We start from the raw sequence: 23,865 nt of genomic DNA, 5'->3' as shown, positions 1-23,865 counted from the left end.
GCTGTCTTTGTTCCAATGCACTATCTTTTTCACTGCATACAAAAGTTTTTTGTTACAGAAGTACAGAACATGGTCTCATATCTCAGGTAGATTGTAGTCTAATAAGACTGAGAAAAACAATATCCCTGAAACAATTTGAGAACAATTCAATCAATCAGCAAACATTTATAATATACTTTCTATGTGCCAGGCTTTCTGTTTTATTGTTCATTTGTTTTTTCAGTCATGTCTGACTCTTCATTGGCAAAGACACTTGGAGTGGTTTGCCATTTCCTTCTCTAGCTCATTTTAGAGATGAAGAAACTGAGACAAAAAGGGGTTACGTGAGTTGCCCAGAGTCACACAACTATCAAATGTCTGAGACTAGACTTGAACTCAAGAAGATAAATCTTCCTGACTGTAGGCCCAACAAAATATCTACTGTGCCCTAGGTTCTCTGTTAGGCTCTAATAAAGAACACAGTATTGACAATGTAGTAAGAATCACATGTAATAGAGAGTAACTAAGGAAGATTATATACTGAGGTATATGTTTATTGACTAACTGAGGTGTCATCTGAAGTGGGCCTTAAAGAAGGTTAGAATTTCAACAGGAAGCAACTGTGATAAGGTCATTCCAGGCAGAAGTAATAGCTAAAGAAAAGCTGTGGCTCAAGGGACATCTGGTGAATAACAAATATTTGAATTGCACCTAGCAAAGGGCACTAGAGCTTTTTTCTGTTTGGAAAAAAGGAGGCTTCTTTCCTGCAGTCACCACGTTCCTTCAATGGTCCTTGTACTTAGCTCCTTGTCATTGGGAATAACAGGTTATAACTATGTGCATTTCTCTTCGGGCAGCTGAGTGGGGCAGCGGACAGAGAGCTGGGCTCAAAGTCTGGAAGACTCATCTTCCTGTGTCCAAATCTGTCCTCAGACACTTACTAATCGTGTTACTCGGGCAGTCACTTAACCCTGTTTGCCTCAGTTTCCTCATCTGTAAAATGAGCTGGAAATGGCAGATAATTCCAGTATCTTTGCCAAGAAAGACGACCCCCCCCCCCAGCAATGGGAACATGAAGAGTCAGATATCACTGAAACAAAAGAACAACAGCGTTACGAGGGGACAGGATTCTTTATGTTAGGAAAAAGAAAGAGAGCAGGGAGTTTGCTTCAATCTGCATTCAAACTCTGTTCTTTCTAGTTCTTTCTCTGAATGTAGACATCTCTCTCCATCATGCGTCTTCTGTAGTTGTCTTATAGCCCTGCATTGCTGAGAAGAGTCCAGTCTATCAAAGCTGGTCGTAACACATACGTTGTGTCTGTGATTGTCTTCTCATTTCTTACAGTTACTAGTATTTCATTCCCCTTGTCCTAGCAGATTATTCCAAGTACCTTGGTAGCAAGGCTTGCTTTTTTAGCTGTGTTATACCACAAATAGGTTCTTAATAAATGTTTCTTAAATTGTATCAAACTGACTTAGTAAGGGCAGTCGATATTGTTCAGGTGAGTGGTAATAAGGGACTAGGAAAGGAGACAACAGTTCTGGAAGGGAGTGGGTGGATAGATAGATATATGGATGTATATTTGGATGAATACAAAAAGACATTTCAGAGGCAACATCAACAGAATTTGGTAAACGATGGGGTATAAGATCTAAAGAGGAGAGAGGAGTCAAAAATGATTCAGGTCAAGCATTGATAGCTGAAAGAATGGAGATACTTAACAGAAACAGGAGTGACCAAAGAGTATAATTTTGATGTGTGTGCGCATGCACATGTGTGTGCATGTGTGTGCAGGCACATGTGTGTGTATGGTGTGGAGATAGGGAGTTTTGACTTTGGATAACTATTATTTAATGAATATACAAGATAGCTCCAGTGAATGTGGGTAGAGTCAGATAAAGGGTGAATACCACAGACAAGAAAAAAAGTTAATTGCATTTGCTTAAGGTTTCACAGGGAGGCAGGTTTGAATCTCAACGTTTCTTTGCTTCATTAAAAAAAACTTAGTAAAGGTGTTGGAGTTTGAAGAATGTAGTTAAATGGATGATTGGGGGTGAGGTAGAGATCACAATATAAGGAAGATTAATTGGAATAAAAAACATAAAATTTCCCCCAATAGCACAAAACAGCATAAGATAGTTGCTAAAGCAAGGGAATTTGAGACAGAAAGGTGTGGATTGGAATCCTGTCTCTGAGACTTTATTGATTGAGTTAACATGTAAGTTATTTAACTTTTCTCAACCTGCTTCCTCATTTATACAATGAAGAAATAATGCTTGTGGCATCTATCTTACAGTGTTCTGAATCTCAAGTTAAGCAATGTACATAAAGTATTATAAAATGTTGATTATTAGTAAGAATAATACTACAGAGAAAATAATGGATGACTATTTTTATTATATTTATGTATAATATATTGGCGGGGTTACAATACCTTTGTCAGACAAATTCCTCATGTTCTTGAAAACCCTGGAGAAGTTTAATATTCTGTATTTCTAATTGCTAAATTTTTAATGCTTCCTATAGAACAGAATTAAGAGAGTCTTATTAATTGAATGATTTAGAAGTTCTGTTGGAAGCTTTGGAAGAAACATAGTCAGATTTACATGGGAGACTTTCTTTTAATATAAAGTCTGAACTTATTCAGAGATAGCAACAGTACTTATGCTTCTATCCTAACAGGAAAACTGATTCCCTTTGCATTTATTAGTCACCAGAAAATTCTCTTTGTTACACTTCTTTTCAGATTTGCATAGCCTGAATTAATATTTCAATAACCCTCTTGAAGATGAGCATTTAGAACCATTCTTCATCAATGTAGCATTCTTTATGCAGAAGTGCATAACACTCTCTTTCAAAACACAGATTGCTTTTCACAGATAACATAGTATACTTAATCATGTATAAAGGAAACCTTCTGATATATATATATATATATATATATATATATATATTAGAAAAGCAGCTCTTTATCATGCAAAAATTTTACTCTCTTCAATAATCACTAAAGTCTTCTTAAAATGGAAAGAACATGTACATGATAGACAGTCACATCTATCAAAACCTTACTGGCCCTATCCCCTAAATACACACATACATGTTAATTCCAGATCCAGTTTTTAAAAAGTTTACTGCCATGGCAATGATGATTCACAATGTTGTAGATGATACTTTTGAAAGGATGAGTATTTCCCATCAAAGGATACCTATATACAATTATATTTCAGAAAACTTATGCTTGTATCAGATTAAGAAAAAAAACTAATGATGAGAGTCTGCATTTATTTTTTAAAGGAAAAGAATAAATCAAAGTAAAAGGTTAATTAAAAATTCCAGTACTGATAACTTAATAAATGAGTTAATAATTATTAACATTACTGTTGTTCAGAAGCTAACAAATAAACGGGAATCAGTAAAATGAATTTCCATTTTCCAGACATTTACTTATTACACACACACATTATATATTCTTATTACTATATATCAATGCTTAGATGGAAGAGGGAGAGCTGAGTTTGAATCTCACTTTAGGCATTTACTAGCTGTGTCATCATGGGCAAGTAATTTAATCTTTCTCAGTCTTGGTTTCCTCATATGTAAAATGGGAATAGTAATAGCATCTAGCTCACAAGACTGTCATAAGCACAATTGAGATAACATGTAAAGTGTTTTGCAAACTTAAAAATACAAGAAAAAAATACTAGCTATTATTAATGTTATTATTATTAGTTTCTTCAATATGAAACTAATAAAATTCTTTTTCATGATTCTAGAATAAGGAATTTTGAAAATATGCTTAAATTTTCCTTGGCACTCATGTAAGAAATGACGAAAAAGATTGTTTCAGAGAAACTTTGGAAAACTTATCTGAACTGATGTTGAGTGAAGTGAGCATAACCAGTAAAACAATTTATAGTATAATAATAGCATTGTATAAATAAACAATTTCCAAAGACTTAAGAGCTCTGTGAAATGATCAACCATTATTCCAGAGGACCAATGATAAACAATTAAGCTACCTACCACCAGTCAGAGAGCTAACAAATGAAATATTCAGAATGAGATCCATATTTTTACATGTGGCCAACATAGGAAATTGTTTAGTTTGGTTATGCATATTTGTTACATGAGGTTTTTTTTTCTTTTTTAGGTAGGAGAAAGAGAAAAATAAATGCTTGATTAAAAAAAAAATTCCTTAATCTCATAACCATAGTTTCAGTATTACTTGAATACTCAACTATCATAATTATACTATAATGCATAATAAAGAAAATTGGACTAAGAGGTAGGGGAAATAAAATTCCTGCCCTGAAGAACTCAGTTGAAAACATAAATTTATCTTATTTGACATGTATTCTGCCAGAGGAGTATACTACTTTATCTCAGTTTATCACTTACTTAATCAGTACAGTAAGTAAGCATAGGTTTAAAAGCCCAAGGCTCTGAGGATAGTGAGATTCTATTCCACTGACCAATTATGCCAAGAATAATTTGAATTGCATAAAGAACTTCTAACCCACTACTGCCCAGAACATTCCCTTCTTATCTTTGGAATATAATGCCCTGAAAAGATGTCACCATTGCTATGAATCACTGAAGTATTACAAAAGCAAATAAGAGGTAATTTTAGCATGACTGTCATGTTTCCTCTCCCAGGAATATTTGGAGAAAAGTTTAGGTTTTATAACAAAATGGTAATACTGGGATTTTTTGCTTTTGTGATCCCCAGAAGCCAATTATGTCATTTTTTTTCATCAGCATGCTACTTGGATAGGTTTGTCAATTGCAATTTATTTTTAATCCTTTAATTTTTTTCTTGATTATATGTAAAACAAAATTTTAAACAGTTTTTTTAAATTTTGAATTCTTTCCTTTCCTTCCCTCTCCCCTCCTTGAGAAGGTAAGCAATCTAATATAGATTATCTATCTGCAATCATGCAAAACATTTTTATATTAGCTATGTTGCAAACAAAATGTAGACCAAAAAAGGGAGTAACAAAGAATGCTTCAAACTATTCAGACTCTATCAGTTATTTCTTTAGGGTTGGATAGCATTTTTCATCCTATGGAACTGGATGGAACTTTGGAACTGTCTTCGAACTTGACCATAAAAATCTACTACAGTGTCAGGGAAGACAAAGGCAGAAACTCAGAATAAGACAATAAAATGAAAAACTACAAGCAAACCACAAAGAAAAATGCTAATTGGACATAAGTCCAAAAAGAATTCTTAGAAGAGTTGAAGAAAAAGATAAGAGCATTAGAGGAAAAGCTGGGAAAGAAATGAGAATGATGCAAGAGAGTGATGAAAAGAGAATTAACAACTCAGTAAAAGAGGCACAAAATGTTGAAGAAAATAACTTCAAAAAGCAGAGCAATACACTGCCTCATGGCTCTCCTCCAAAAAGATATTTCCCATGCACATGTCAAAATCATATAAGATTCCTGGGAAAATAAAGCAACAGAGTTGAATTTTATAAATGAAAAATAAAACAAAAAGATAAGTACTACCTCAAAGAAGTTGGAGTACATCCATCACAGAGTCCAAGTAGAACAGAGTAATGGAGAGCCTCTAGATTTTCTGATGGTGAGGATGACATCGTACTAATTGTATCAACAATTAATTGATACTACAACACTGAAGAATATCTTAAATGGATTCATAATTACTCAGAAGATTTTGGTCAAACTATTCATAATAGAAAAGCCAAGTAAATGAAGAATACCCATATTCAGATTATCATATACAGATGGATAGGTAACCTATAGAGCTCAGTCATTAGTAAATGGACTCGGGACAAAATAGGCAAATTGATAATGAGCTGGGTGCAGAATTGAACAGTAGGTAGAAAACAAATTGGATTGCCTGTGGAAAATTACACATTTTTAATAATCCCAAGCATCTCTCAGAAACAAAGGTCTATCTTTAATATTAATATTCTTCTGGTGATGCAATACTGTGAGTCATGAATCATCATAATCATCTAAAGAATTATAGTTATGGCTCTCCTCAAACATAATAGAGAGACATCATGGGCAGGAGTTGGCTGTAATTCATTGCAAATGAAGAACTGATGTAAAAGACATCACCAGTGTGCTCTGTGTCCACAGAAGAAGGAATAGACCAGCTGTGTAAACAGGAGGTCTAACTAATAGAGAACTCGGGTGTGCCACTGGTATTCACACAAAGGTAAGACAAGTAGAGGAAAGCTGTTAGCATGCTGATGTTCCCCCTAAGGAAGGATTTATGGGAGGAAATAGACAACAGCAGAATAAGATGAGAAAGCATGGATGAAGGAAGTACCAACACTAATAAAGTCACTAACAGAGCAAGTTAAGGATCAGAGTGCCCTTTCGTTGCTATATTCTAGTTATCATTCACAATTCCTCTAATGTCAGTCATATTTGTACATTCATATTTACCTCCATATGTCAAGATCTTTAGCTCTCTTCATATGCTACTTGTACCATTACAGATAATAAAAGGATTGAACCATAATACTGAATTTAGGAATGACACTCCTTACTTATCAGTTTCTACGAGCCACTAAGCATGTGTGGAAATTTTGTTTTTACTCTCTACTCAATACTACCAAGCATTCTCTTCTTAAAAATACCTTGCAATATCCTACTTTCTCCATTTAGCCTTTCCTCTGTGTATGTAGTATTCTCCTTGAAATTTATGAATACTTATATGCAACCCCTACTCTAGACAAATAATAATTATTTATTCAATATTCAGTATTCATTCCTTTATCTTTAGCAGTGTTCACTCCTTGCTCTCTATTTTTAAAATATAGAATACAAGATAGAGTATAGCATGGCAGTTAGAGATCTGACTTTGGAGGTAGAAAGACTTGGGATGCAGGCCTTGGATTCATGTGGGATTTTGAACTTGGGCAAGTTAGGATACAGAGAAAGAGAGACAGAGACAGACAGCGAGACAGAGAGACAGACAGAGACAGGGATAGAGAGACAGAGACATAGAGACAGAGAGAAAAAGAGTCAGAGACAGAAAAACAGAGATACAGGGAGGGAAGGTGACAGAGAGGCAGAGGGAGAGAGAAAGGGGGAAGGAGATGGAGAGGAAAAGAGAGAGAGAGGGAGAGAGAGACAGAGACATATAGAGAGAGAGAGAGAGAGAGAGAGAGAGAGAGGGAGGGAGAGGGAAACTCAAAGACAAATTCTGACTACTTCAATACTTTACCTAGAGTCAGCCCTGCTACTGATATTCCCTGTGATCTTCTAGAAGACAGGGAGATAAATAAGCATGGTATAGTGAAAAGTTCTGACACTTCCCAATCGAGTAACTGTAGATAAATTACTTATCTGAATCTCAAACGTAACACCCATAAAGTGCAGTTGTTTTTAACACTTGCATTATCTATTTCAAAAAGCTGTTGTAGATAATGTACTTTGCACATGAAAACATTTCAACTAGATATCACAGACTATGTCTATTTAGCTTTGTAGACAGATGATACAGAATGTTACTTGCTAACTGTGAATTTTAATTAAATGATATTATTCTATGGTGATATTATTGCAACATTTGTATAATAACTAATTAGAGCTGAAAAAAGAGAGGAAAGGGGAAATTAATTTTCTTCTCCATGCAACTTCTTCTCCTATTCTTACCTCTGTGCCAAGTAAATCATTTAATCTCTTTGGTCTGTTTCTACATTCACAGAATGAATGGGTTGAACTAAATGATTTCCAAGGTCCTTTAAAGTTCTATCAGTCTTTAAACTCATATGTATTATGTACTTAACATACAGCTATGTTATATATTAAGTACTTCAAAGGGCTACACCAAGGAGCCTTCAGAGATTTTCTTTTTCTTCTTATGTTGTAGATAACCTTGTTTCCCAGTTGTGGTGATAATTATGTACTAAATGGGAATAACTTTCCTGAAGAGGAAGAGAGTACAAAAATCTAGAGACAAAAAAGATATGGCTAATTTTATTACAAAGGAATTTTTTTCATCAGACAATGGACTTTTTCCTTGTCTCTGGGGATTTACTTTAAATGGAGTCATACTATTAAATTATTTATGATCATTTTGATGACAATGCAGCAGACTGACTATTCTGGGTTCTAACTCAAGTTCTCTTACTGGATGTCACTTCAACTCTCTGGTTTTCAGTTTCCTTATACATAAAAAGAGGAAATTAGATAAGAAACATGTAAAGTTTCTTTTCTATCTAATATTCTGTAATTTTATGTGTCCATCCCCAAATCTTTACCCTAAAATTCTAACTCATTCTCTCCCAATGATTAAGTCCCTCCCACCACCCTAAGCTTTAATTAGTCTTTTTTCTCTCTTTTCTTTTCTTTGCCATTCATGTCCTTCTTTCTTAAGTTTCCATACTCATTTACTTTCCCCAACCTTCTTTCTAGTATTTTCCCTTTGTGGTGGGACAGACCAGGAGTCAAAAGGCCTAAATTCCAGTTCTGGGCCATCACTTATTAGCTATATAGGCTAGGGCAAGACCATTAACCTCCATGGCTTCAGTTTCTTAATTTGTAAAACAAGGGTGATGACAGTAATTCTTTCTGTACTTTCCTAAGAGGGTTGTTGTAGAGGGCAGCAAATGAATGTGAAAGTTTTCTGTATACTGTAAATGGCTGTACCAATTTAAGGGACTATTACTGCTCCTTCCTTTTCTCTTTTCACCTCTTTCCTTAATTATCCTTTTCTCCTTTATATTTCTCCATTTTCAAAACTCTCTACACTGTTATGGATTCCTTCGTATCTCCCATTCTGACTTCATTCTTTTTTTTTTTCCTTCTATTTCTTCCTTCTGTCATGGGATATGTTCCTTTTGTTATCTCTTGAATAAGAATAAAAACTATATTTTCTGCGTTCTCCACTCAGCTCTCAAATCGATCTTCCAGAAAGTCTGAATATATCACTACCCACCATTTCCATCAACACCAGTGGCTCCCTATTATCTCTAGGATCAAATATAAAATCCTTTGTTTGACTTCCAAAGTCCATTATTGCACATTACTATCTTACATGTACTCTGTGATCCAGTGACATCTGCCTCCTTGCTGTTCCATGAACAAGGAACTCTGCCTCCTCTCTGAATTTACACTAACTTTCTCTCAGGCCTATAACTCTCTCCCCTCTCATCTCTGCCTCCTGGTTCCCCTGGCTTCCTTCTCTTCAGGAAGCCTTTTCCATTCCTTCTTATTTTTAGTGTTTTTCCTCTGATATTATCTCTAGTTTGTACATAGCTGTTGGAATTCTGTCTCTTCCATTACACTATGAGCTCTTTGAGACTATCTTGTATCTTCTTTGTCCAGTGCTTGGTAAACTGTTTGGAACATAGTAGGCACTTAATAAATGGCAGCTGACTAATTGGGTGTGCCTATCAAAATCTCCTAGAAGTCTTGAAAGTGTACGGGGGACCCAGCTAACTTTCTTTGCCTGGCTATTCAGAGCTCATATTTGTTTTCATTTGTAGAGTTGGCCAAGAAGTATGTCGTGCAACAGGTACATTGGGTGAAAGAGTGTCTACTAAAGTTTGACAGTCAGAGAGTAGAAGTCAGAAAACAGAAGAAAGTGATGAATTTGGCATCTAAATCTGAACTAATCAAGGGAAGCCAGATCATAGTCACTGAATCATTCAAGATTCTCAAGTTAAGATACAGAGCTAACTAGCAAAATATGATATATACATGTACCTATTTTATCTATGTCTTTTGGAAATACACATCATACACACACATGCACATTACACACACATATGGGTGGCTATAGTGTAAAGACCACATAGCAGATGTGTAATATTATATACTCCATGTGTGTCCATGATAACAACTCACAATTACCTAGTACTTTAAAGTTCACAAAATGCCTTCTTCTGTATACACTATAGCAGCTATATATAAGAGGTATCATGGTGTATGAAGAAGAGTTCTGGAATTAAAGTCAGGAAAATCTGAGTTCAAATTCTGCTTCTGACATGTACTAATTACATGGCAGCTGGCAAAGTACTTCACCTCTCAACTTCAACTTCCTCCTTTGTAATAAAATGGGGATAATATTACCTGTTGTGGCTACATCATGGTATTGTTATGAGACTCAAATAAGATAATGTATATTAAGCACTTTGTAGATTGTAAAGTCAGTTACTATAATTACTCTACAAACTAACGGTACACTTATACTATATGTGATATGCATAGTACATATAATATATATATATATATAGCAGATAATTATATTGGAGCAAATATTTTCTATTATTATTTTGATAATCATAAGAGACCTTATGATTTAAATCACAAAACTAACAAACATTTTATTTTGTGATTGTCCTAAAATGGATCGCCTGGAATTTGTCCTTCGGTAGCTACATCCCCCTCTCTTTCTTGGATAAAGTCATAATTAACACATTATAATGGAGGAAAAAAGGGAAGAGAATAATTAGGAATAAAAAAAATCTCATCTAGGACTCAAGATCTATCTGACAAATGAAAGATTTCTGAGAAAAGGAGATAATTTCAACAATATTTAAATAAGTTTGCCACATTTTCAACAACATGGAAATCTAGGTTGAATAAAATACAGGAAAATTAGTTCTCTGATCTAAATATTTCATCCAAAGCATAAAGTGGGAGAACATTTTCTCATCTTTCTTCTTTTTCTCTCTTATTATTCTTCTTTTAGCTAAGTACTATCAATAAGGCTTTGTGAAATTCAAGTTTAGGAGACCAATAAATTAACATACCAAAATTGGAATACATGGATATTTTCAGAAAGGGAGTATTTTCACAGTGCTAATACAAACAGTTATTAATAGATCACTAGGTCAACAAGTTATCCTTCCTCAAACAAGTCAGTGTGAAAAGCCTCCCTCCCCAAATGCCCACATAAACTTCCTAGGGCTTTTGGATACCTACTTCAAAGACATACCCCCAATAGTTGGAATCATTTTATTTTTCAGTGCAAAAAAAATGCTGTCTGCAACAATGAGTCATCCACTGCAGTTCAACAACACCCTGTCCTTTTCATGCCTCTGCAGCCCTTCAAAAAGAAAGTACTATCTTTTAATGACACATATAAATCCCTTCACTGCCTAACTGCAAAACATAATTAACCCAGGGCTTTTTATGCTTAATGAAACACCCTGAAACACCAAAGTACTGGAGATAAGCTATTACATATACTTGGGGGGGGGAATAACCTCTCTCATTTTGCTCAGGTACATTTTATTCATATTTCGGGGCTTAGCTATCACACGGTAAGTAACAGCACATACTAAGCCACCTGTTAGAATAATTTTTTTTAACTTTTTAAAGCATGAAATAGTTTGTTTTCAGATATTATTTTGTTCTTTAAAAAAACTTTCCAACTTGTGGTTGCAATAGGATATTTACAGGCAGTAATCTCTTCGATACAACTGCTAGATATAATTTCACTTTATTAGAATAATTTTTCATATTTTAATCCATATACATTGCATTAGAAAGAATATTACTCCTTGGAGAATCACAAAAAGGAAATCTTCTAAGTTGCACTTATATACACGGTGATAGTCTCAGGAAAATTAAAAATGAAACCACCGAATTCTCATCTTAACTCGAGTGCCATTCCTACCTTCCCCTCCCTTACCCCACTCCCCACAGATACCATTCAATCATTTTAGCACTGTCTAAAGAGTTTCAACTCCTCCAGGAGAAAAAAAAATAGGCATAAAGCTTAATTTTCAAGACAGTTCTAATTGTAGATAAAGTTTCTCTGCTCTAGTCATCAAGAGTATATATAACAAGTAAGAAATATAATAGGGTTCCCTTTACCTGCTTTGGTGTAACCCCAGGCATGCGGATGTCCAAAGCAAAATCTGATGAATCAATAGGGATTACTGGTCTAGTGGTGCCGAGGCATTCATTTGGAAATGATCTGGTACTTTCTTTATACCTGAAAAGGGATACAAAGTTTTAAGAATCTTGAGTACAAAGGAACTTTAATAAGAAAAATAGGATTTTCAGCTATTTAATATAAATCCTTCTAGATTAGTCTCATGTATTTAGACAAAATAAAAACACTAGACTTCCTAGACATATAATAAACTCCCCAAAATACTTTCTAACTCAGGGTTAGGATAAAATAAAAATAGGCAAATGAAATACATTTAACACTTGTTTTTACACTATTCAAAATGGGAATTAATAAAATGATTAATGAAATTACAATGTCCAATAAGTGAAAAGAATCAAAGAAATGCCAATTTCCTCAACCTGAGAATAGTAACTACAATCCAGGAAATTTTTTTATAACTTCATGAAGATGTGGTTCAAATATTATTATGAATACTACCAGTCAGGAACTAAGGCAAAACACGTTAGTAGTAAGCAGACTGCTGAGGGGGAGGGGGGATAATTGAATGTAAAAGAACTATGTGAATAAAATATTTAACAGGGTAATTAACAGAAGTGTGTCTACAACTCTGCTTTTTGGTGAGCTGCTGGTGTCTGTGATATATCTATCCCACTCACCTAATGCCAAAGTCTAACAAGATATTTTATACTTCTAGATGTGATAACAAGAGAGTGCTTAAGTTTAAACAACTGTAACGTGGTTTCTGGATAACTCACGCAAAGGAAAGACTGGTATTAGAAATCAAAACTTCTCATTAGAGTTTTGAAAAACAGGAAACCTGGCTGCTATACAATGGGTTCATTTCAAAACAAAGACCTAGTTTTCGAGAAGTTACACTCACAAAAAATAAACACAGTTTCAATAAATTATATTTAGCTGGTACCTGTTTCTAAGACTTACAGCTGAGAAAGTGATTGCACCTTTAAATTGCATGCACAAAAACCATCATAAACATCAGCTCTCCCGTAAAACCCACCTCTTAAAGACAGATAGTGGGCTTCTAAAACCCAAACAGCTGTTTTGAAAAACAAGGAACAGTATTAGCAGTTTATTAACGAGGCCAGCCATGTCCACCCTGCTGTTCCTGGCCCGATTAGAGCAGTAGAAAAAGGGCAGAACTGCTCTATCGGGTGTGATCCCAACAATTAGGCAGCAGTGGCTGTATTCAATTCACTACTTCATTATCATCGGCTCTGCAGGCGTCCCCCACAGCGCTGGACAAACCATCTGTCTTGGGAGGTGATGCGCGATGTATCAGGAAGGTGGACGATGCTATGTTGTTTCTTATCATTAGCTGCAAAAAAAATCTGTTGGAAGAAATCTTTCACAGCGAGGTTACGCTGTACTTTTTTCCAGTCAAGAAACAGAAGCAAAGAGGTAGTCCTGATGTTTCCCCCCTCTGAAGCTTTTGACTCTGGTGCTCAGTATAGACCGGCAGGTGACTTATCAATCCACAATAACAGAGGCTGTGAGGGATATCACACAAACCAACGTCATTCATCATTCGGAACCTGCAAAAATAGAAGCAGATAATGGATGACTAACACATTACAGCATTTGTCCTCAGCAAATCCCTGTTGAGGTTTTTTTTTAATACATTAATACTTTCATAAGCTTTAGCCCAACCCAGTGAGAAATGCCTCGGCTGTTGATCTGTCTTTCTTCCTCCACCCCCACACAATTACCGTTCCACATTTCCTTCCTTATATCTTTTCCCTCTATGACTAAAAAAGCATTTCCAACCTCTGATAATATCTTGTTCTAGCTAAGAAAAGTTATTCACATAATAGATTACTGTCATATGAAAAAGACGACTGAACACAAAAGAGAAGCTGAGACAGAGCATTGGGATACAACAGTAATCAGAAAGATTATGAGAACAAAGACATGCCTCTGTATGCACCGGGAAGTCTTCTAAAAATCCTGTAGATTATGAACTATTAAGTGAGATGATATGGAAATAGTGGTGTATAACTTTCAAAAGGCACTTCAATTTTGGGGACATGAAAAGAGAGATACAAAAAGTAACAGTGCCACTTAGCTAGCATCTAATACACACTAACAAACATGTTTTATGATGAGATTCCTCAGACTGACAAAACGATCAGGACATTCGGAATTAGGGTCATATTTAACATTATGTGTTGTGAATTCTACTAAAATACACTTAAAATTCTGTTTACTAATTGGCTTCTTGTTCGCTGAATGTTTCAGTATGTTTTAAGGTTTATGTTCAGAAATCAGGTATTTAAAATCATGCATCACTGCCTGTATACATTAGCTTTATTAAAAAAGATTTATTAATTAAAAAGATTTATTTAAAATGGTTTATTATACCATTCACCATAACCACAGGAGAAAACCACATATATTCAACCACTAGTCTAAGAAAAACAAACAATTCTATGCTAGTATTATATAAAAGTTTCAAAATAATATATTTTATATGCTACTCTCCAAATTCAAAAGATATTGGTGATTAAAAAAATAAAATACATAAAATACACAAAGTTCATCATAACTATTTAAAAAATATACCTTACACTAAATATAATTCAAGCAAGACTAAACCTGCAAAAAAAATCGTTAGGGGTGGCTAGGTGGCGCAGTGAGTAAAGTGCTGGCCCAGGAGTCAGGAGGACCTGAGTTCGGTTCCGGCCTCAGACACTTAACACTGCCCCCCCACACACACACACACACAAAAACTAGCCATGTAACCTTGGGCAAGTTAATTAACCCCAATTGCCCTCCAAAAAAAGCAAAAAAAAAAAATCTTGTTGCAAAAGAATTGTTCCTTGAAAGCTGAGGAACTAATCACAGAAAGGGGCCTAATGATAATGAGGTGCTAAATTGACTAAAAATGAAGCCAGATTAACCCTAATCAGAGGTGAGAATGAGTCATTTGAGTGAGAAGGAAGTAAAGTCTAGATAACTAGATTTATATAGCTAAACAATAACTAGACACTCCTTGAGCTGACCCTTAAAATCAAATACATGCCAGGCATTATGCAAAGTACCAGGAAAACAAAAAGGGGCAAATGACAGTTCTTGCCCTCAAGGAGCTTACAATATAATGGAGGGAGTAACACACAAACAAATATATACAAAGTAAGCTGTGTACTGGATAAATGGGAAATAATTCAAAGAGTGAAAATACTGGAATTAAAAGGGGGTTAGTGAAGGCTTTCTCTAGAAGATGAAATTTTAGTTGGCTGCCAGGGAGGTCAGTAGTTAGAGTGCAAGAGGGAGAACCTTCCAGGTATGGGGGATAGCCAGAAAGAATGCCTGGAACAGAAAGATTGAGTGTCTTTTTTTTTTTTTTTGCCTTTTGGTGGGCAACTAGGGTTAAGTAACTTGCCCAAGGTTACATGGCTAGTTGCTTTTTTTGTGTATGTTAAGTGTCTGAGGCTGGAACCGAACTCGGGTCTAGTAGACCAATGTCACTGGATGGACATGTCAGGGAGTAAAGTGTAAGAAGAATGGAAAAGGCAGGGTTAGGTAATGAAGGGCTTTGAATTTCAAACAACGAACTTTGTATTTGTTCTTAGAGGCAACAGGAAGCCATGGAGGGTGATGTGAAATATTAGATTAAATTCAATAATTTGGAAAGAGGGAGAAAGAAAGCTAACAGTCAAAAAAAAAAAACCCAAAACAACAAACCCAAAAAACCCAGCTCTTTACCTTTTGAGAGGCAAAGAGATTTTCTCTCCTGCTTCTTTCCTTCCCTTCTCCACCACTGTCATGACATCTAACAGCAAAACTCTCTGAGAATCTTCAGTGCAGCAATGGAGAGTCAGTATGAAAGTGGTTAAGGTAACATCGAGGGAGCAGAGACATACCCTCTAGACAAATGTTTCTATAGAGAGGCAGTCACTGAAGGCAGAAAAAGCTTCAAGGATCAAGACTCGTGGCAGCAATGAAGAAAGCTAGCTACAAAATCAAGTTCTGCTAATCCTCTGCAGAGAGGATTCCAGAAAAAGGAAGGAACAAAGGAAAGAGGGAAGGAAGGAAGGAAGGAAGGAAGGAAGGAAGGAAGGAAGGAAGGAAGGAAGGAAGGAAGGGAGGAAGGGAGGAAGGGAGGGAGGAAGAACTTTAAGGCCCTTTTTCCCAGAGTTTTTAATTGCCTTGACAATAAGTTTTCCTGTGTGTGTGCCTCACTATCATCGTAAATTTGTGCCCATTCCTCTAATGGATGTTGTCAATCAATCAACAAGCATTTGTTAAATGCTCACCATATGCCAGGCACTCTTGTGTTAATGGGGTAGTGCACACTGGGTTTCTGGGAAGAAAATGTTTTATAGACACAGTTCTTTCTATGTTATCTTAGTAAGTACTAATCCTATGAGTTAATAATGTTTTATTCCATGAAATATTCTGTAGACATCAGAAAGCCAATTAAAATTATTTTAGTTTATATCCAGATTGCAATGAAGGCAAGGTAAAAATTATTTAGCTCAGTGGATAGAGCACTGGGCCTGGAGTTAGGAAGACCTGAATTCAAATTTGACCTCAGATCTTCCTAGCTGTGTGACCCTGGGCAAGTCACTTAACCCTGCTTGCCTAAGTTTCCTGGAGAAGGAAATGGCAAACTACTCCAGTATCTTTGGCAAAAAACCCACAAATGGGGTCACAAAAAGTCTAAGGGAACAACAGCAACAATTAAAACAACAAAATTATCCAAAAATTATTATTGTAAAAATACTTCAATTATTATCTTATTATTTTATCTATTTTTAAAGGTCTTATAATTAAAATCATTAAATTATTACTCTTAAGTAAGTTCAAAATGCTCTGTGTTGAGATCATATGTAAAATAGTCTTTTATATGTATTCCCTTTTTCCAGGGCATGGAAGCCCAGGTCCCAGGTATGGTGTGGGAAGTGTTTGCCCACATGATGAGGAACAAGTCAACAGTGGTGGGCAGGTGTTAAAATGGTCTGTCTGGGAGGGTGGATGGCTGGATAGCATGTGAAGCTAACGCATACACTTTGTCCTAAATTAAATATTGAAATACTGAATTTGATATGTTGTGAAGTCATGAGAATATTACACAAAGTTGGGAAATTTAATTAAGAATAATGCCTTGTTATTTTCCTTGTGGAAGTGTTTTCAGGACAGAAAGATGTGATGACTAATGGACATATTTAGAGGGAGTCTGTTACTGATCACTGGGACTGGAAAAATAAAATTGGTTACTGTTGTTAAGTTACTGCTGCAACAGAATCACAGACTGAATGGTACCCGTGAGATCTTCTATTATTTCTCTAATAGGTATCCAATCAATGCTGACTGTTAGGGGAGGATTACCTCATAATTACTATCTGTCACATGACATGAGTCTAATGCCCCTATGCTGAAAATGACCAGCGGAACTGCTACATCTTTGGGAATCTGTAGATGTGGAGGCACATAGGAGTCATTTTCCACATTTCCTGTAACCTGAGCATTACAAAATCTCATAAGTTTCTATCACTAGTAATTTGAAATGAGTGTTAATTACAATAGAAATGAGATAGTTTCCCTTTACCCTAGGAAAATAGATGATTCTAAAGCAGAGTGTTTTAGTTTAGTTTTGTTTTTTTTTTGCTCTTTATTTCTACGGGACTATTGATGCTACCTGTCACCAAAGGGAGGTTTTTTTTTCACTTAACATAGATACAAATATAAATATCTTTATATATATTATACTTTTAGGCAAGTAAATATATCTGATATGTTTCAATAAAAAGTTACCCGAAAAATGAGTAATTATCTTATCTCTAGTGAGACAGGCCAAGGGCATGATGATAGTGGCTCTAAAATATTTGCTATTGTAATTGTAGCAATTCTTCACTTATGTTTATATAATCACTATGAATTAAATTGAAAAGCTTTCTTACAGGATGAGGGACAATTCTTCACCTTTTCAAAGAAAATATAACATTGTTAGATGTCAGTTGCAGAAAGGTAGTACTATTATTACTATACTATCCATTTTGCTGTATTAAAAAGTTCTGGTTAGCATTCATATTGTTGTTTTCTAAAGGTAGCTTAAAGCACTGCCAGTAAAGCATCAAACTGTATCCACGTAACAATTCACAAGTGGTTGTTTGTTTGTTTTTACAGAAAAAGGCAATTATTTGGTGTTTAGCCATTTTGCTTTAACATTTCAAGGAGTTATGATACAGGTTTTCTCCACCAATACATATTCTAAGTCCTCTTGTTGGTCTTTAAGAGAAGCCTTTCCCAGTTATCCTGCCCTCGGAGATTACCTCTCATTTATCCTGTATATATCTTGTTTTTACACATTGGATTTTCCTCCCCAAGTCAAACATCAAATCCATAAAAAGAACAAGACTAACATCTAGTCGCCATCTAGGATTCTGTCCAAAATGATTAAGTTATCTTTTATTTAGGGGAAGTTTGAAGAATGAGTTCAAAATTGGTACTTAATGATCTGCTAAAAGTTCAAAAGATTTTTCTTTTTCAGTAATGTGTCAAGAACTGAAGTTGCCAAAGGGCAATGGGAAAAAGTACATGGTGGACCTGCTGCGTACAAAATAGCATAAACCATAATTTACACGGCAGAAGTTGCTTAAAGGATTTCATCATCATGAAAAAAGAATGATTAAACATGCTGAGAGTGCAAAGGGTTAACTGATGGACACCCTATGAGTTTTACTGGTATCCTTATGATATCCAAACAACTCGAGGAAGGTACCCTGAGTGCTGGGTAGAAATCTGTGGCAGACTGATGATATGATTAGGATACGGATGAGGGTTACAGAGATTGGGTGTATACACGGACAGGTTGTGATCCACATTTCTGGAGGGAACACCCTTATAAATGAGATCACACATCCATTGGAATGTTGGAGTAGGAAGTCAAGTACTCTAAATGTTGTTGTTCAGTCATTTCAATCATGTCTGACTCTTTGTGACTCTATTTGGGGTTTTCTTGGCAAAGATGCTGGAGTGGTTTTCCATTTCCTTCTCCAACTCATTTTATAGACGTGGAAACTGAGGCAAACAGGGTTTAGTTACTTGCCCAAGGCAACATAGCTAGGAAGTGTTTGAATTTAGGAAGATGAGTCATCCTCACTCCAGGAGTTCTATCCACTGCTTTCTTTTAAGGCACTATTTCTTTTAGACATTGACAGGCAACTGGTGTAGCAGTTGATAGCTTTGGGCCTGAAATCAGGAAGACCTGGGTTCAAATCTAGTCTCACACACTACCTATGTGGCCCTGGGTAAATCACTTAAACTCTGTTTGCCTCAGTTTCCTCAACTATAAAATAGGCATAATACCATGTACCACCCAGGGTTGCTATGAGAACCAGATGAGATAAGATTTATAAAAGTGCTTAGTGCAGTGTCTGGCACACAGTAGGCACTATATAAATGCTTATTTCCTTTCCCCTATATGTCTTCTTATCATCAGTGCCATGGAAGAAGATAATAGCAGGTTGGATGGAGGGGAGTAAGCAATCTGTAATCAACAAAATCTATTTAAGCATAGCTTTCCACTTAAAATGACAATATGAAAAGTCCTAAAGAGCCCAAATGTCTCCAAAAATACTCCAGCAAAATTCCACAAAACTCCCAGAATAAATAATGATAAAGAAAACAAAAAATAAATGGATTCCAGGATTTTGTCTTTTTAAAAAAAACCCTTGCAGTGTAGTGTTGTGTGATCCTGATTATATATGAACTACTTCTTTTTAATTATTTGCACAAATTTTTTTTTGAGGGAGGGAGATAACCGAAGCTCTGAATTTTGGCTCAGAACTTCTTTGTTGTTCCCAATTTGTTTTTGTTTTTTTTTTTTTGTTCCCCTAGTCATGTCAATAAGCATTTATTAATTGCTTCTTATGTGACAGGCACTATGCTAAGAGCAGAGAATTATAAGCAAATATAAGCAAAAAGAAAGAGAACCCCTTCCCTCAAGAAGCTTACATTCAAAGGATGGAATACAACATACAAAAGAGAGCTTAAAAGCTTAGGGAGGACGAATGTTGAAAACTATCTTTTCATGTAATTAGAAAAAACCCAAAAACAACTAAGTGGGAAAAAAAAGCTTAGTGTGCAGAAGGAGGAATACCTATTTGGGGGCATAGTCGAAAAAGTCTGAGGTATCAGAAGTAGAACCTGGAGAGGAATGAAGAAATTATCAGCTTTGTCACTTTCCTTGATGCCAGGTAGATTCTTTGTATTTTCACTTTCTCACTCTATTTCTAATAGCTCCAAGGACTCATCTTTTATTATTACTTTAAATACGGTACTCAGAATAGTTGTTTGCTCATAGTTTTCAGAGAGATAAATGATTATTAAATTATATTTCATTAGCCTATTTTTCAGGTTGATTTTGATAGAAGATACCTCACATCATATTACAATTTTCTACTCTTTAGGGTTTGTTCTGTTGTTTATCTCATTGAACCACTGAGTTCCCTTGGCTCCATTTTAGGGCATCAACTACTTGGGTCAAGTGGTCTACCTTCTGTTTATATCTCTTTTCAATTTTTTAAGAGCTCTAATTTCATTTAAAAAAATATATCTTCTCTGGGGAGAGACAGAATGGGGTAAATTATCTCATATAGAAAAGGCAAGGGAAAACTGTTACAATGGAGGGGAAGAACAGGAAGGCAAAAGGGAATGGGTCAACCTCACTCTCACTGAGTTTGGCTTAGGGAGGGAATGACATACACACTAAATGGGGTATTTTGCCCTACAGGGGAGTAGGGGGCAAGGGGATGAGAGGAGGGATGATGGAAGGGAGGGCAGGTTGCGGGGGAGGGTAGTTAGAAGCACACACTTTTGAAAAGGGCCAGGGTCAAAGTAGAGAATAGAACAAGTGGAGGGGGTGGGATAGGATGGAGGGGAATATAGTCAGTCTTTCATAATATATCCAATATAGAAACGTTTTGCACAACTGCACATGTACAACCTATATTGAATTGCTTATCTTCCCAGTAAGTGTGGGTGACAAGGGAGGAAGGGAAAGAATCTGGAATTTTAAGTTTCAAAATCAAATGTTTTTAAAAATATAAAATATATCTTCTCATTTCCTACATCTATTATAGGAGTCCTTGTTGGGTAAAAAAATTCTGTTTTGTTTTTTGAGGCTTTATTTATACTTACTGTGTAGTTATTTTCTTCCTCTGGGTTTACCTTTGGGCTAATATTAAACAATAATATTTTTAAATTGTATTATGAGTTTTCTTCTGTTTACTATTTTTTTTTCCTGGATTTTGAGTTTCTACCAGAGTCAAGCTCTTTTCCCTCCAAAATTATTTGATAAGGTATGCAGATATTGCCTGGCATTATCCTTGCTGAACTATAAATGCTACTTCTACTGCCTTGCTTAAATTCTAGATGGGTTCCTGGCTTTTTTGAATGTGGTTCAGAACTAACACCTGTCTCCACCCTCTGCTTCAATTCCTGATTTTTCCTTCTGTCTTTTGTTAGGTCAACTAGAATCCTGACTTTGGTCCTACCTCTGACTCCTTTGACTTTCAAAATCACAACTTGGAAGTTGGCTTTGTTCCCTGGGAAGGGCCTGAGGGATGCTGACCTGATATCCCAGATTACACTGGCTCTGTGCCTTCTGGATGCATCCTGCCTTGTCTCCATCTCCTTGACCTCCTGACACTGTTACTGAATATCAGAGTTTGTGCTTATCTGGGGATGTGTGAAGAGCACTGTGTCTCTCTGTTTCCCTGGGTAGTCATCTACTGGAAGCTAGGCTTTCTTTAGGCCTCTCAGAGGGCCCCAAGGTCTGACTTACCGCTCTTACACAGTTCCTTGCCAGGTACTCTCTTGGTCCTTGGTTGGTTCCAGTAGGCCAGGGCCCAGATCCCACTGGTTTCAGAATATATTTCAGGAGATAAAGCTGTTTTCTAACAACAACTACTAGTCAATGAACCCAGTGCCAGGCCCTGATGCTAAGTGCTTTACAAATAAATATGCTCTCACTTGATTCTCATAACAACTCAGAAAGGTGGGTGCTATTATTCTCCTCATGTTATAGTTGAGGAACTAAGGAAAACAGAGGTTAAGTGACCTGCCTAAGGTCTAACAGCAAGAAAATGTCTGAGGTTTGATTTGAATTCTTCCTGATCAGTTTTAGTGATCATTTCTTCAATAAATTTTTCCTTTAAATTTTTCCTGCAGAAGTTGGACTCAGCTGAACCCTTTCAATTCACAACCTTTATTAGAAGTAAATGTTCAAGATAATAACAACACTATACTGTAGTATTAGTAGATACTATAGTAGGCAATACTATTATTATATATGATTAGATATTATTACAGGCATTATTATGCTATTATTAAATAATAACAATATTTAAAATAATAGCATTTATATAGTGTTTCAAGGTACTTTACACATATTACCTAACTTGATCTTTACAACAACTGTGTGAAGTAGACTCTATTATTATTTCATCTCACAAGAGGAAATGGAGGTTAAAAGAAGTTAAGTGACTCGTGTAAGGTCACATAGCTGGTGAGTATGTGAGGCAGGATTTGAATACAGATCTTCTGGACTAGCCAGTGCACTAGTCACTGTGCCACCTAGTTGCCATCTCTACACTGCTTTAAGGCACATAAATTTATATTATGTGGGCCCCTGTGAATGTTCCCCATTGAGTAATAATACAGATTAAGGTGTTACTAATATTTGTCTCTCTACTTTTAGAACATTGGCAGACATTTTTTTTATCTAAAGCACTTAAGAAGACAACTACCTGAAAGTTAATGGTTTTAAAAAAAATCATTAGTTTGCTCATTATTGCTTAATTATGTATATTTCTATTATATTTAAGTTTATTCAAAATTACAGAAGGTAAAGAAATCACACATGGTTGCAAGAAATTTAGCAACTATAATATTTAAATCTTTCTGGTGGGGAGGAGGGAAGAAAGATCAATTTATCTCTTTTGGGTTACATGTTACTCATATTAGAAAACTCTAGAAGGAAAATTTAGCCAAAAAAAAAAAAGCAAGAAATAAACAGGGATTTACAAAAAATAGAAATTATCTTTTTTTTTTTTAACTTCACTTAAAGGTCATGGATTAATCTACAAATCCATTCAAAATTTTACCAAGGAAATGTTCTTTGAAAATAAATGTTGGGGCAGCTAGGTGGCGCAGTAAATAGAGCACTGGCCCTGGACTCAGGAGGACCTGGGTTCAAATTTGGCCTCAGATGCTTAACTCTTACTAGCTGTGTGACCTTGGGCAAGTCACTTAACTCCAATTGCCTTGCCTTCTTCCCCCTCCAAAAAAAGGAAAATAAGTGTTGGATTTTTTTGGCAGCAAAAAAAAAGTGGATGGGTAACAGTCAACTGGGGAACACTGAATAAATTGTGGGATAGAAATGTAATGGAATATCCATCCCATCTCTGAAGCTCATTATTTACTGCTTGTGTGACCTTGGTCAAGCTCCCTAACCTCCCTGGGCTTGTTTCCTCTGCTATAAAATGAAGGGGCTGGACAAAATGGCCTTATATGTTCCTTCTAGCTCTATATCAGTGATTTCACTTCCCTTTTCCCTCTCTCTTCCACCAAAGTCTTATGATTATTTTATTATAGAAATTTCAGGGAAAGAATTATACGAAATAATGCAGAATGAAGTAAGTATAACCAAAAAATATGCACAACCACTATAGTACTATAAGTTAAAACAATAACAACACTGAAAGAAAGTTTAACTCTAATTAATTACAGTGACTAATCTTGGTCCTGAAGAACAGGTGATGAAAAATACTTCCTCCTTTTAGTAAGTAGAACAGTGGGCACTATAGGTGTGAATACATATATAGTACAATATATGTCAGTACATATATTCTCACGCTCAATCACTAGAGGCATTTGTTTTGCCTAATTTAAGAGTTTTTTCATTGTTACAATTGTTTCTTAGTTGAGAGAGGATGGTAAATTCACATGGAATTTTGATAGAGAAACAAAACACATAAATACCACTCCCACTTTTTCTCTTCCTTCTACT

The 23,865-nt window shown here is 35.7% G+C and overlaps 1 protein-coding gene across 10 annotated transcripts in view; it reads right to left on the bottom strand.

The window, feature by feature from the left end:
- Positions 1 to 23,865, bottom strand: part of PAM (peptidylglycine alpha-amidating monooxygenase) — a 369,904-nt gene that overhangs the window by 243,694 nt on the left and 102,345 nt on the right. For all 10 annotated transcript variants that reach the window (XM_069088092.1, XM_069088091.1, XM_069088094.1 and 7 more), the window contains 2 exons: positions 12,850 to 13,384; positions 11,792 to 11,912 (listed from right to left, as the gene is read on the bottom strand). In XM_069088092.1, coding sequence (XP_068944193.1) covers positions 11,792 to 11,912; positions 12,850 to 12,941 — 213 coding nt within the window. In that variant the 5' untranslated portion in view covers positions 12,942 to 13,384. The remainder of the gene's footprint in view (positions 1 to 11,791; positions 11,913 to 12,849; positions 13,385 to 23,865) is intronic.

The sequence above is a fragment of the Petaurus breviceps genome, unplaced genomic scaffold, assembly GCF_028583685.1.
Source record: "Petaurus breviceps papuanus isolate PSGF00001 unplaced genomic scaffold, PetGlider_PUasm1.0 184, whole genome shotgun sequence".
Classification (NCBI taxonomy): Eukaryota; Metazoa; Chordata; class Mammalia; order Diprotodontia; family Petauridae; genus Petaurus; species Petaurus breviceps.
Note: the sequence above shows the minus strand (reverse complement) of the source record. Positions and strands in the feature narration are given on the sequence as shown.